Genomic DNA, 13,770 nt, shown 5'->3' on the forward strand with positions numbered 1-13,770 from the left:
CTTAAGCAGTAAAACACACATAACGTGTGCTTAACCAGGAAATAAAAGCTGAGAAAAACTCCACGTTAGTCAACACACGCCACAGGTTAACCCAAAGCCATTGAATTTGTTATGATCAAGGCCCGATGACAACTCCAAACGGTGGCACAAAAAGAAACCGAGGCTTAGAGCTTGAGGTGAGAGAAGGGAGTTAAAACCAAGTGAAAACAAGACTCCTGATACTTTACCCCAACCTAGCAATCCTCACAGCAAGTGCACTAAATTATTTTCACAGTCATGTTTCCAGAAGATCAAAGAAATTTAAAAAAAAGATAATGCTCTCACTTTTCTGTATATGATTTGGATAAATAAACCAACCATAACCATTTATGGTTGGCTTATTGTGACTAGAGATTGACAGTATTTGATTTACTTTATTTCATCTCTAAACAGAAAATATAAAATAGGATTTACTACTGAGAAATGTAAAGTCTTAACAACAGTTCAAAAACTAAACAGATTGAAAAAACACTTCTACTCAGCAGATTTAATGCACATGTGCCAAATATTTGCCATTTTTTAAAAAGGCAATCATTTGATTAAAAAAATGACTCAATTATTTGTTCACTGCAGCTAAAAAACAAAAACAAAATTTTTTAGACCAAGAAAAGCAGTAAAAAATACTCATATCTTCCACTGCACTTTGACCAATCAACAGGCCTCTCACCTGACTCTCAGTTAATGTTGGTGTCGGTGGTTCAGGAATCTCCGTGTCCACATTCAGTAGGTCCCAGCTGCGCCAGGATGTAAGACGGACAAAACGAACCATTTTCCACAGGAAAAAAAATTAAATAAAATAAATAAGACCCCCGATTTGGGGAAAAAAAAGGTCCCGAGTAATCAGAAAAGCAGAGGCACTTCCAGTAAATTTAGGAATTCATTTCCAGGAAAGCACACTTCTGACAACAGTGCAAGAAGAGTGAAGCATCACACTTTCTTCTCTTGCATAAGTCTCACTCTGTCTGCCTAAGTCTTCAGGTACTGTGTACTGAAGACCAAAGGTCACACAATCACAATCATAAAGGTGTGTGTGTCTGCCCTGCAGAAATCTCCTCCTCCGGGCATTAGGGGAAGTCCTTTGTCTTTCCAGCACACGAACACGCCTCCTCACCCTTCTCAGGTTTTGGCACCTCCCACACCATATGGGGAATTCATAATGGACTCTTAACAGCTAACATAATTACTGTAATTCTACAAAAGACGTGAATCATTAAAAGTATTCACACAGAAAAATGAGCTAGTTTCAGCAGCTAATAGATCTAATAGGTACAGATACACCATTACTGGGACTTTTTACAAATAATCTTAAGAAGCCACAAATCCTAACGATTAGTCTGAAACGTATTGATAGCTAAAATGTTACAAAATAGCAAATTTCCACTGGAGAATGACTAAAGATTATTTTATTATCAGTGAATCGATCAATCGCTTAACAAAATATCAGCGTCCTTATTGCGCACTAATAGGTCAAAAGGCAAAGCCATTCAGTCTAAATACACCTAAAATTTGAAAAATCCTCAGATTAAAGGAACTTAAATTATAATATATTTGGCTGATCTAGCTGGAAAAATAATTTTACTAGAACGAATCCAATAATTCATTATCCAGACAGGAATTACAACTCAAATCTACAGTAAGATGTCTGTTTTTTAATAAGATATAAAGATATATAGTGATTTCACATTAACTATCTATTAGCTAGAGCTGATGTCACGAATGAAATGGCACCGTGTGCACACAAGAGATCAAAGTCTAACATTCATACTTATCAGGTCAATCAGAGGCACTTCTCACCCTATTTTTTTTTTAAACAAAGCCCTCATGTTTCTGTTCAGTTCTTAAGATCAATCCAGCAGTACTGACCCTGTGTGACCGCTGCTGATTGAAGCATTGTCATTCAGACTGATTTCTTTGTTAGATCAAAGCTGCCCCGTTTGCAAACTATCATACAGGTCAGACAGTGAGACGAGTCCTTGATGTGATAGTCTGAAACAGCACCACATTAACATCCACAGCTGTGTAACACGGGGACTGAAACACACTGTATGACCTGATTTAAAAGGAAATAAATAAAGACAATTGCTCCTGTCAGTTTCTCTTGCATTTCAAAACAAACAAAAGCATACTGAGGGCACTGTATGAGTCCATTCCTGCAACACGAATACAGTAACAAAAAAACACTCTAAAGGTGACTAAAATGTGTAAAAATAAAAGGAGACATAACATTACTCCCAACTCTGTGTCATCAGCTGACAATTAGTCTGTCTACATCATCAAGTTTCTCAAGTCCTGAAGGCTTTTTTTGTCCTTTTGTTAGCTACAGCAATTCCACAGTATTTTCCCAGCAACCTGTCTGTTATGAAACAACATTATAAACCATGGCGGCATGGTGAATACCAGACTGTTACTCTTACAACCTTAAGACAAAGCCGGGAGTTTTTGTTCCTTTTGGAATTACTGTAACTAATAACTGTAAGTGAGCCAAACCTACGACACAAGATTTCCTTTCTTTTTTTCCTTCTATCGGATAATAAAGCAACAAATCGTTACACTTGAGAGGCTACAAGCAGTCTTCAAGAGTGGATATGAAACATGAGGGTCACCAGCACTATTAAATAAAAAATATCCTGTTTGAAATACACACTTAACAGATCAGATCAAGGTAATACTCTCCACACACTCAATATAAAACTGTCACAATATCTAAAGTCAGCAAACGCAACATAAGGCAGTGTAGTGGTTTACACATTCGCCTAACAAGCCCCTGGTTTGATCCCAGGAGGAGACACAAATCCCTACAAACCAAATATCTGAGAGCTGCTTTTTCTTTAAACATAAGATGAGGAAACTCGAAGCCTCTGATGATTAAAAACTGAGAACAGAAATGTAGTATGAGACAACGTGTGTACAGCACATATAAGTATTAGTATTAATATTAATAAAATAAAGTATTTCAATGTGTTAATTACATTTCTTTCTGCAAAACTATGGTAGACATGCAGTTTTTGCATGCCATAATGGATGCACAAAGGTAATCTGTGAAATCCAAACTAGGATGCTTGTTTATATCTTGGATCGCTGCATCAATCATTTTCTTTTCTTATTAATTAGTTATCAGGCTGTGATGTGTTAAAGAATTATACAAAGAATTATAAAGCTCTAAAAACGTTGCTTTACACAGTTTTTTTCAATAGTGTCAGCCTTGCAGACTATGATAATTGCAGCTGTGGCTGCAAGCACAGAAGCCCGACACATCAGCTGTTCAAATATTATGTTTATGGAGCGAAGCCACTCAGGAGAGAGTTAAAGGACGCATTGCCTTAAAGGGAGAGGAGATAAATCAACTTAAGACAGTGAATAAACTGAGCTGCACCAAAGCGCACTACACAATAAATCAGGATTATTCTGATCTGTGAATCGTGTAAAACTACTCTAATAGAAGCTGGTAACAAAAACACATAGCTGGTCATGAGCATAACAGGTTTCAAAACATCAAGTTTCACCAAAGATAGCAAAAATATTTACAAAGAGAAGCTAAACGTGTCAAATCTTAAATGAAAAGTGCTCGGATGTGGGACTGGTACATAAATTTCACCAGAAGCTCAGTGCCAGCTTTTTCTCCAGGTTTTTCTTCTGTGTCACAAAAGGATTACCAAATGTTTTTCCTAACGTGAGGGCAGAGTGCATTATGGGAGGCCAGAGCCCTAAAACACATATGGAGGATCCATTACCCAACACCAGCTTCCTTTGAAAGCTAACACAATCCAACTGCAAACTGTAAACCGAACCCCGACAATGGATTTGCGACCTCTTGATAAAATAATAGAGTTTAAGGTTGAAAGATTTTTGAATTCTTTTATTCAGCCTGAATCACACCCAGTCAGAGGAGCAAGGCAAACTACCAGAGGTCAGCCGCTTCTGTGTTGTATTTACAGTTCTATGGCAACAAATGGACTTTATATTACAACGGTGAGAACACTAATCAGAGTTATCATCATCAATCATGTTTTTCTGACAGTAACAAGGTCCTGGAACATGGCTGCCTTATCTTTATGAGAGCTGTAAAAGTGAAAGATCTCAGGTTCTGTTGTAGGGAAAAGGGAAGACAAGAACGCTTGTGACTGTGACTTTGCATCTCGAAGCTTCATTTAAACATTTTTTAAGTTTTCTTTTTGCTCAATTTTGATATCAATCTGGGCACTAACCCTTGGGATTAATAAGGTCACCTTACCAAATAAATGGAGAAGGGTCTCAGCTTCCAGAGATTTGAATTTAGTAAAATTACGTAACTACAGTTTATCAAAATAACCCTATAAACACAAATGAATTAGCTGGACCTCAGGTCTTCTGCAGATCAGAAGGCACCCTTAATCAAAGGGGATGTGGTGCAAAAGGTACAAAGGGAGAAATAACTGGCAAATGGTGCAATTAAGTGCATGGCAGAGGTTGGTGACAGGGCTGTATGGAAACTATCAGCAGGGCTGGATTGCATCTTTCAGAATCAGCGTCATAAAACAATCATTCTCGATCACGAAAGCTATTTCTAGCCTATCACAAAAGTGCCAGGAACCATAATAAAGGAACCATGTGATAATAAACATGAAATGCCTCATTTAGACAAAAGGTTAACTCTATTGAGAAGGGACAGGGTTTGGTCACAAGCTGATGCCGTTCCACACTCAGATACGCGAGCGTTGAACAGTTAGCGCCAAAACTGCTGTCACAGAGACACAAGGAGGCTCCTCAGTGCTCAAACAAAGTTCCAAGCTACAGCTGTCATAAAATACAGGCCACTAACCAAAGTGAATCACAGGGTTTCTTCCCTTTCTTCTAAATCATTAAACTGGCTTCCCGTTTCCAGAAAATAGAAACCGTGATGCTGTGTCAGAACTGTTAGGAGAGATGAGGAAATGCTGACCACTCTGTTGCATCATTGTGTTTTAGCATTTGGGAAATAAGGAAACCAGTTCATGTAATTCTGAAACTGTTTTTTTCAGCATTCCTGCTAAATCTAAGATTTCAGTTTCTCAGCAGGCTGGCGTCAGCTTCGCCATATTGTTCCTTTGATAATGCATCGAATGGCATCATTGTGGTTTTGCCAGGTCTAAAAATGTCTGAACAACAGTAGGTAATACATTTTTCTCAGAACTGTATATATTACATCAGTGTTACCGTTACACGTGTGCAGGTGATACACTGATAAACCCCCATATCAACACAACTAGATGGCCATCCACCTTCACCACCTTTCCTCTTTAGCCCACAGGTCGTGGCGCCCGTGATTTCTAAAAACCTCGGTCCATTTTACACCAGCTTGGACCCAGATAAGATGATCTTGTTTATACACTTTTTTTTCTCTGCATAATGAAGTCTGAACTGTGAACTCTAGGTACACCAAGAATTTGTGTTCACTGACAATGCTTTTCAGATGTGCTTCTGAGGCCATGCAGGGATTTCCATTACCGACTCAGGTCTGTTTTTAATTTTAAAGTTCTGCTCAAGGGGCTGAAGGTCAGAGTCATTCAGGGTCAGTTTTCATTTTTGTCCCTCATGTGAAAGGTTTTCCTTTTGGTACCTATTATAAAATATAAAATATAAATAAAGAAATTCCCATATAGTCATGCCGATAAAAAAACAAACAAACTTCAGACTGTAAACACTTTTTCCACTACTCAAGAGGAGTGTCTTAACATTTTGAGATAAACTACTGTGTCTTCTGGTAGAGCTCTGCACTTTACTGCCACCCTGAGGACTGCACTGGGGTTGTCACTCTCATTACTCTTTCAAATTCAGCGTAAATAAGGCCGACAAGCATGAGCCAGCACTGTGGGTACTGAAGCTCAGTAGTAAGAGTCCTGTAAAGAACGCAATTTACACAGAAACGTAAAATATTCCACTGTGCAACAGATCAGACTGTATGACTAAAACTGGGTTCCTGAGCAACCTCCAGTGTTTATTTCACAGCTTGATGACTCGTCTTCATGACTTACCTTCACAGATTACCCATAAAACGCTTTAACCAAGCCTCTACCCGTTCTGCTGCCCAAGGCAACAATGACATCTGCTCACAGCGCGTATACGAACACACACAATCAAACTCGACTCGACGTGTCGACTTGCCTCAGGGATGATTAGCAACCAATGTTTGACGCAACTTAAATGACATCTGACAAAGCAAAACTGACTGAACTTGAGTAAACTACAAATGTAAACTACAGTACAAGTAGTATGTGACAAATCTTACTACACTGGTTCAGGATATGGGGTTACTCTCAACCAGTACACAAAGACATGCTACTAGACTGGAAAGTGATGACCACATTATGGGAAAACTTGAATATCTGCTTATAACAAACAAGCAAACACGACAATACAAGTCACCACTCATACTATGTTGTTCAGAACAGTCAAAGCAATGTTATGGAGAGACGGCTTATAATAAGTTTTTTTTTCTAAATAGCATTATCTAGAAAATCTTATTTATAAAATCTTTTGAATTGTGTTATCTTCACTTTTAAGAGCAAATCAAGGCAACGCAACCAGATACTGCACCAGATGATGCCGATTACAGTTTCAGTAATACAGTCATACACACATATACAGAAATATCTGATCAGCCAATCACATGGCAGCAACTCAATGCACTTACGCACAAAGGCGTGGTCAAGAGCATCAGAAAGGAAAAGAAAGTGACTTTGAACGTGGTATGGTTGTTTTTGCTAGACAGGTTTTTCTGAACAGTTCAGAAAATGCTGATATGCTAGGATTTTCCCACAGACTGGTCCAAAAACAAGTGCAACTTCTCTGAAAATTCCTTGCTGATGCCAGAGGCCAGCAGGATGACCAAACTGAGCTGATCAAGTACTGAGAGTAAATCAAATACCCGCTCGTTACAAGAAAGGTAAGCAGCAGTCCGCACCAGGTGCCACCCCGTCAGCTAAGAACAGGATAGTGAGGCTAAAATTCACACAGGCTCACCAAAGTGGCACAGTTTGGTACCAAGTGAAATACTACCTGATCATTGTTGCTGATCATGTCCATCCCTTTATGACCACAGTGCATCCATTCTTCTGATGGCTGCTTCCAACATTGTAACACAACATGTCGCAAAACTCAAATCATCTCGAACTGGTTTCTTGAACATGACCATGAGTTTACTGTACTCAAATCACCAGATCTCAATCTGCTGGAGCACATTTGGGATGTGAAACTACTGCTACTACTAGCAAAGTGTACCTAATAAAGTAGCCAGTGTGTATATCTTAATATATTTATAATTTTCAGACTCTTGGCCAGACAAAATAGGCCACTGACCTCTCACCCAAACAGCAGTTGTCCAGTAAAAAGATTCCTAATGCCAAGGTATTTTTTCTTTTAAAAGTGTCATTCATGACTGTCACATTCGCTCAAGGCATTCCCACATTTTTAAGCAGCGTCTGCATGCAATCACAGTTTAACACAACTTCTTTATGGGATTTGGGGACCTTTACTCTTCTCTGCAGAAGCTCCAGACAGAAAGTGTTGGTACTTGTCTTTTAAGAACAAGACCCTTAATTGATGATCAGTCAGCTCTAAATTCAGTACAAGACAAGCTTTCCAAACAGAGACATGGAGCTAAGCTAGTTTGCAACAGACAGTTGTTTCACGTGGCAAAAATCTGTGGTTGCAATTAGAAATAATAGCCTGACTTTGCCTGAAATGAAAAGCCCATTGTTTCAAAAAAATCCAAAAGGTTCAGGGAGAAAAATCTGCTACTGTTATTGTGAAGTATATCGAAAGTTTGGGACATGTCACAACATTGCATGGGTGGGTGTTTAGTGAGCAGCGTCGCTATCTGATTACATTATATTAGGTTCTGGGAAGCTGTTAGGAACATTTTTCATGATTTTTTACAGACTAAACAGTGTTTCAAGCAATAACCAAAAACATTTCACAGATTAAGGGATGATTAGATACAGTGCCAGCGCTAAAGCCTGACTAATGTCTATTTGTGCTAAAAATCAAAGTCTGCATTCTGAAATGTTTCGAGAGCTACAGCAAGCACATTATTTGCCACAACTTGAACCCGATGACCGTCTGCACCATTTCCAAGCTGCGTGTTTGGCAGCCAAGTGGATCGGGATCCTGCAAGCCTCTATCGGCCTTTTAGCATCACTCATCAGTAACAAAACAGGCGCTTCCTGGTGCTGCAGGAAGAGCTGAAGTAGCAGAGAGAGTTCCTGAGTGACTCATCATCATGTGAGATTCAAAGGTTCAGTCGGCAGCACGACGCGGCATGCACATACATGCATGTGTGCTCATAGATGCACGAAGAGCTGGCAGAAGATTTGAGTCTGGCAGAAGGCTCAAATAGATTCCCAAGATTCTGCAGTGCCGATAACGCTAATGGAAGACAATGAGGTCATAATGAGATCATGATGAGATACTAGGAGGAGGAGCGCATGGACAACAGAAACAGGTGATATGGAAAATGATAAAAGCTTGTGGCGCAAAAAACAAAACCAAAAAAAGATGAAGGGGATGTCTATGTGCAATGTGTCGTTCACAGAGGTGGTGTTCGAATCTAATCGTTTTCAAAAATTAACCCGTTTGTCCCAGACGTAACTCACCAACAGATCTATGCTTTCGCGGCGTCCGAGAGATCCATGCTCCACCTTCTCACTGCCTGGCGCGAGGATGTAGGGGCTCTGGACTCCAGGCGGCTTCATGTTGGGCAGGCTGAGAGACCGCAAGTCCTTCACGCCCTGCTCCACCTTCAGCTCATCGCCTGGCCGAGCTACACAAAAAAAAAAAAAAAAAAAAAAGGTCAAGCTGTTTGGAAGAAATACTGGAAAACTCATTATTCATTATGTCATTATTTATCTTTTATAGCAGAAAAAATGCCAAAGAATTTTCTCTTTTGTTAGACTTTTTTGTTAGACTTTTGTTCTGAGTTTGGACTTATTTTGAACTCTGACCAGCACCCAACAGTATGGGGTGTGATGGTTTTTCTTACATTTTTACAGCCTCTTAAAAACACAGTAGACGGGTTAATACAAATCAAAGCTTGGGCTTAAATTAAACCTGCAGTAGTGTGTTTTTGGGTCACTTTGGGGCAGTGGAAACTTCTCACCTTTCAGGTAAATATCTTAGAAATCATGCAACAAAAACAAATATTCCTGGTGAAAGTGCTCACTTAAAGAGAAAATCTAAATACTAGTTCTAACTAAATTCATGTTAAAGCTCAGGAGAGACCGTGATTTAACTTCAAGTGTTTACAGGACCAGAACAAACTAGAGCAGAACAACATAGATTCTCAGACTTCACGCGACCAAACAGCTGTGAACTGTTTACCCTTGACCTCTGTATATTTTTGAGACTGTATGTAACTCCAGTCTGTGGTCAAGAGGTGAGAGAGTGGGAGGGGACAAGAAGAGCAATTACTCGTTGTACTGGATCTCATTATGAGTGGCTCTAATGGGCCTTTCATCTAAAAGCGAAACAGCGGAGAAGGAGCCATTTCATCCAGTTTCCACCCTGGAAAAAATTAGGGAAAGTCTAAAGACTCATATCGCTGTTTAGTCAGTGAAATTTGTGAGAATTTTCATGAGACTTTTGGAACAAGATTGAACAGATCAGTGACACATTTTCCACGTGTAGTTTTAATCACTAGTATATTACAAAAGACGCAGTCCACTCCTTTTTCCTGCTTGTCAGAAACACGGGCGTGAGAGGAAACTGGCCAGCCTCATTCGTCTCGATTAACCATTGTTAAAAAAGGCACAGAGGTAAGAACAGCGCAACGTCTAAAACACTGCTGCCGAAGACGAGACTGCTCGGTTTCTAGGAAAAACAACAAAAGCTCCACTTTTCCTGTGGGCCATTTCATTGTGCTATTGAAATTTATTTAAAGAGGTTTCTTACAGTCTTTTTTTGTCCAGCAACTGAATAACTGACCAAAAAAATATCCTAAACAAGCTGCGGACCTGCAGTTATGTCGGCTATTTTAAAGAAAAGGGGAAATAATTTGATTTGTTGATGAGATTTGCATGATCTTTATTTGTTTTACCGAATCTCATGCGATCAGCTCATGAATTTGAGACAAAATTCAATAGTCATTTACAGGTGAAGGGCTGCAAAATGCATCAAAAGAATGCATTTTCTGCAATTAAAGGGGAAGCATTTGGCAACATTTGACTTTGTTCTGCTTATTATTGGGTTATTACAAAAAATAAATCAACCTGGGACAAAATTTTTACTGATTAGGATTTTAAAAGTATTGTACAAGATGGATTTTGGTTGCTTCAATCATATCACAGTGAAATAAAGCTTCTGCGTCTTTATGGGAAACGTATACTCAGGATTCGTGTAAGGGGTCACAGGAAATATGATGTGGAAAAATTACAGTATTGCTCTTTTGGCCTCTGTCGTGCTGATGATTAGTGGGTTTTTGTAGAGGATCTTCAAAATGAATCTGATAATTGAATCTCATATTCTTCACTGCTCTTCCTGAACCTTCATCTGCCCTTAAACTCTCTCTGTGTTCAGGCCAGTTTCTCTTTGTAATAAAACACAGCCATAAATTTTAGTCTTGCATATCTAAAAAATTTTCATTGCTGAGAAGTTGTTTCATCTTCTGCAACAGTCGACAGCGATAAATCAGCCACAAGCACTATTTGTACGAATCGTGACTCATAATTTGACATCATTTAAGTACTTGTTTGGCTTTACCTTTCACTTTGAGGTAGTGTCCTCCAAAACGGTAGGCCTCGAAGTTGAGGGACAGTGGCGTGTTAGACTGATCGAGGAACAAGTCCACCCGGGACAACTCGATGCCATTCCTTTCAAACACAGGACCTAGAACCTCTCTGGTAAGACATGACGAAGAGAAATAAAATGTAACTATCATATAAACTGTTTTTAAAAACCTTTTAATTCTGTTTTTAACACAATGCTCACCGCAGTGTCTTCTTTTTCATAGCAGGTACAATTTCTGTGTTTATGTCCACATTGAGGTCAAACTTGAGGCTGAAGCACTCCTTACTGGGGTCCTGCAGGAAGAACAGAGGGACTGTGAGTTTACACAGGTGGGGCGGGCTGTCCGGCTGTATGCAGGCTCTCAGCAGAGCCACAGGGGGGCTCCTTCATACTACACTGCCTGGCTCAGACAAAGAACAGCCTAGAAGGTGCTATCACGCCATATCTTGGTACAGAGAAAAATGGCAGCTGCTGTATTTCACAACTCTTTGTCTATATCATATAATCTTCCTGGACTCCTTCCAAGAACACAGTATGGGTTAAAGTGTTTGCATGACATCTTACATCAGTGTGTCGTCTCCGTGGTTTCTTTTTCGCCAGCTTCATCCCCACTGTTTTACGCTCCCTGCAAAACAGTCAAACACATCATCACCCCTAACATGAAGCAGCACTTCAAAAAAGCCCAACATATGAGAAAGTGCCGTCTTCATGTGTCTGCATCACAAATTTTAATGCGATCTGACAGGCGACATGCTTTATGGCTCCAATTTATCCTATAGCATGCAGGGAATAAGAGAGGAAAAGAGGCAAGCAGGAGGAAAACTGGAACACTGGTATGACATAACAGAGGGTTACTGACCCACGGTCACTGCTCCCTTCATCCTCTTCCTCCAGGTCCGAGGGGGGGCTGGTCCGTGGGGGACAGGAGCGTGTGGATACGTTCCGAGCCAGGATGGAGGCTAAAGGTTAACAAATCACAGCAGTCATTCTCTGTGTTGTTTCACAACTAAGTTAACCTTTATTGTAACACATTTTAATTTGCATTGTTAATAAACGGAAAAGTGGTAGTTAATTCAACTTTTCTTAAAAGTTATTTACTGCAAAAGAATGAAAAGATAATTTTTCTGGTTTGTACAGCACTGTCTGGATGATTATTGTAAAATTCTGCTCTCAGTCTATGTAAATGGTAACAGTTTTTACTTCAGATATAGAACAAAAACATAGCATCTTTCGACAAACAAGGAAGTTCAGTGACAGTTACCTGCAGTTCCTGCATTTCCACTACATGGTGGTTTCTTTTTGCAAAGACATACAAAACTAAACTAAACAAATCCCTACACTATAGATCACATCTGGCTTTGGCACATTTCACTACATACCACATATCACTTTAGGTCTGAGATAAGGTTAGCGAGCTATGCTGAGCATTGCTGTGTCATGAAAATGACCCTTTATATCTGTTTAAATCACTGTTGTAACTTATTCATTCTTCCATTCACAGCATGTGTTAAAAACAATACAGATTCTCTTTTATATGGGCACGTTGCTCCGCCGTACATTTAGGGATGCATCCCTACAAATGTCCATTCAATTCAATTTTATTTATATAGTGCCAAATCAGAACAACAGTTACCTCAAGGTGCTTTGTACTGTAAAGTAAAGGGTTGGACGGTTTCTACAAAATAACTGACTGGAACTTTGCTGGCACGATTTAAGCCAAAACTGTCTGCATAGAGTGGAAGACAAATTTTTACTTTAATAAAAGTAACAACGCTGACTCAAATTACAAAATGTGCAAATGTGGAATTTCACGACAAACGCACGTTGAGCTGTGCAAGAGGAAAATGATTTCCATGATCTGCCTTATTTAGACAATAACAACAACTCTGAGTCCTTGACATTTACGCAGTGACGGCCTGCAGCGTCATCCTGCTCAGGGAGGGATACCAAATAAAGAAATCATGCAAGTCTACCTTGAGGTTGCAAGTCAAATCGGGGGTGCCGGTCAAAGTGCATGTTGTCTGAGTTCTCTGAATGGCAGCGTGAGTCACATGACTCACACAGGTGGAGGGGGCTTTTGCTATTCAGGTCTTGACAGTCTGGGTGGTGACAAACCTAAACACAGAGAGCAAAAGAGGGGAAAAAGAGAAAGTCAGAACAAAATAACTGCCAAGGACATAAAGTGTCTGCATTAAAATACAAAAACAATTTAAATGACTCGGTCAAAGTAAAAAGGGCAAAACAGTCACACACACTTGGAATAAACAGCTCCCTGCCTGACTATTGTTTCAGTTACAATTAAAATGACCACAGAAGCTGTTGTGGGCATTCCTGCGGTTTGGTGACTCCCACCTTCCCACCATCTGTCCCTCAGCGGTATGACAACTAATTGAGTTAAAGTCAGTTTTACAGCGCATGTGCTGACATGGGACCAGCTTGCCCTGACCTAATCCTTACTGGTATCCCCAGAGGTGAAGCAACAAAACTGACCGCAGGTCAGCAACCGCAACACTTCCAGGCCAGAGAGCTCAAGAAGCTCCATAGCTGATGCAACATGCAGCAGAAGGCTGCAGGATTAAAGGATCTCCTGGCCCAGACATATACACCCACCCCACGTCAACAATGGGCGGCGAAGCACTGGGGGAGCTCTCCGTGTACACCTCCTCACTCCACCCTGTGTCCCTCTCACCATCACCCACACCCGACTCAGGAAGCGTGAATGTATGGGGAGATACAATGGAAGTCCCGCTAATGTACTTCCTGTCATTGTTTCCATGTACTCATGAGGAGCAGTGTGTCTGTGCAAGTGTGTGTAAATATGTGTGTATGTGCACAGCAGAGATTTGAGCACAAGCTAGACAGCCTAGCTTACATGTAAACAACTATAGAAGGCAAGCGGTAGATGCCATACCCATTACATAAGCCTATTTTAGGCAATAATATGCACATAGGCACGATAATATGCACAAAGACATCACATCAATAAAGAAAGGA

General features: G+C 40.1%; 1 protein-coding gene across 4 annotated transcripts in view; it reads right to left on the reverse strand.

Annotated features, from left to right (window-relative positions):
* Positions 1 to 13,770, reverse strand: part of plekhg5b (pleckstrin homology domain containing, family G (with RhoGef domain) member 5b) — a 78,940-nt gene that overhangs the window by 12,530 nt on the left and 52,640 nt on the right. For all 4 annotated transcript variants that reach the window (XM_063464383.1, XM_063464382.1, XM_063464385.1 and 1 more), the window contains 6 exons: positions 12,750 to 12,891; positions 11,636 to 11,735; positions 11,341 to 11,401; positions 10,978 to 11,069; positions 10,750 to 10,886; positions 8,649 to 8,815 (listed from right to left, as the gene is read on the reverse strand). In XM_063464383.1, the coding sequence (XP_063320453.1) occupies positions 8,649 to 8,815; positions 10,750 to 10,886; positions 10,978 to 11,069; positions 11,341 to 11,401; positions 11,636 to 11,735; positions 12,750 to 12,891 (699 nt within the window). The remainder of the gene's footprint in view (positions 1 to 8,648; positions 8,816 to 10,749; positions 10,887 to 10,977; positions 11,070 to 11,340; positions 11,402 to 11,635; positions 11,736 to 12,749; positions 12,892 to 13,770) is intronic.

This window comes from Pelmatolapia mariae, linkage group LG20, assembly GCF_036321145.2.
Source record: "Pelmatolapia mariae isolate MD_Pm_ZW linkage group LG20, Pm_UMD_F_2, whole genome shotgun sequence".
In the NCBI taxonomy this organism is placed as follows: Eukaryota; Metazoa; Chordata; class Actinopteri; order Cichliformes; family Cichlidae; genus Pelmatolapia; species Pelmatolapia mariae.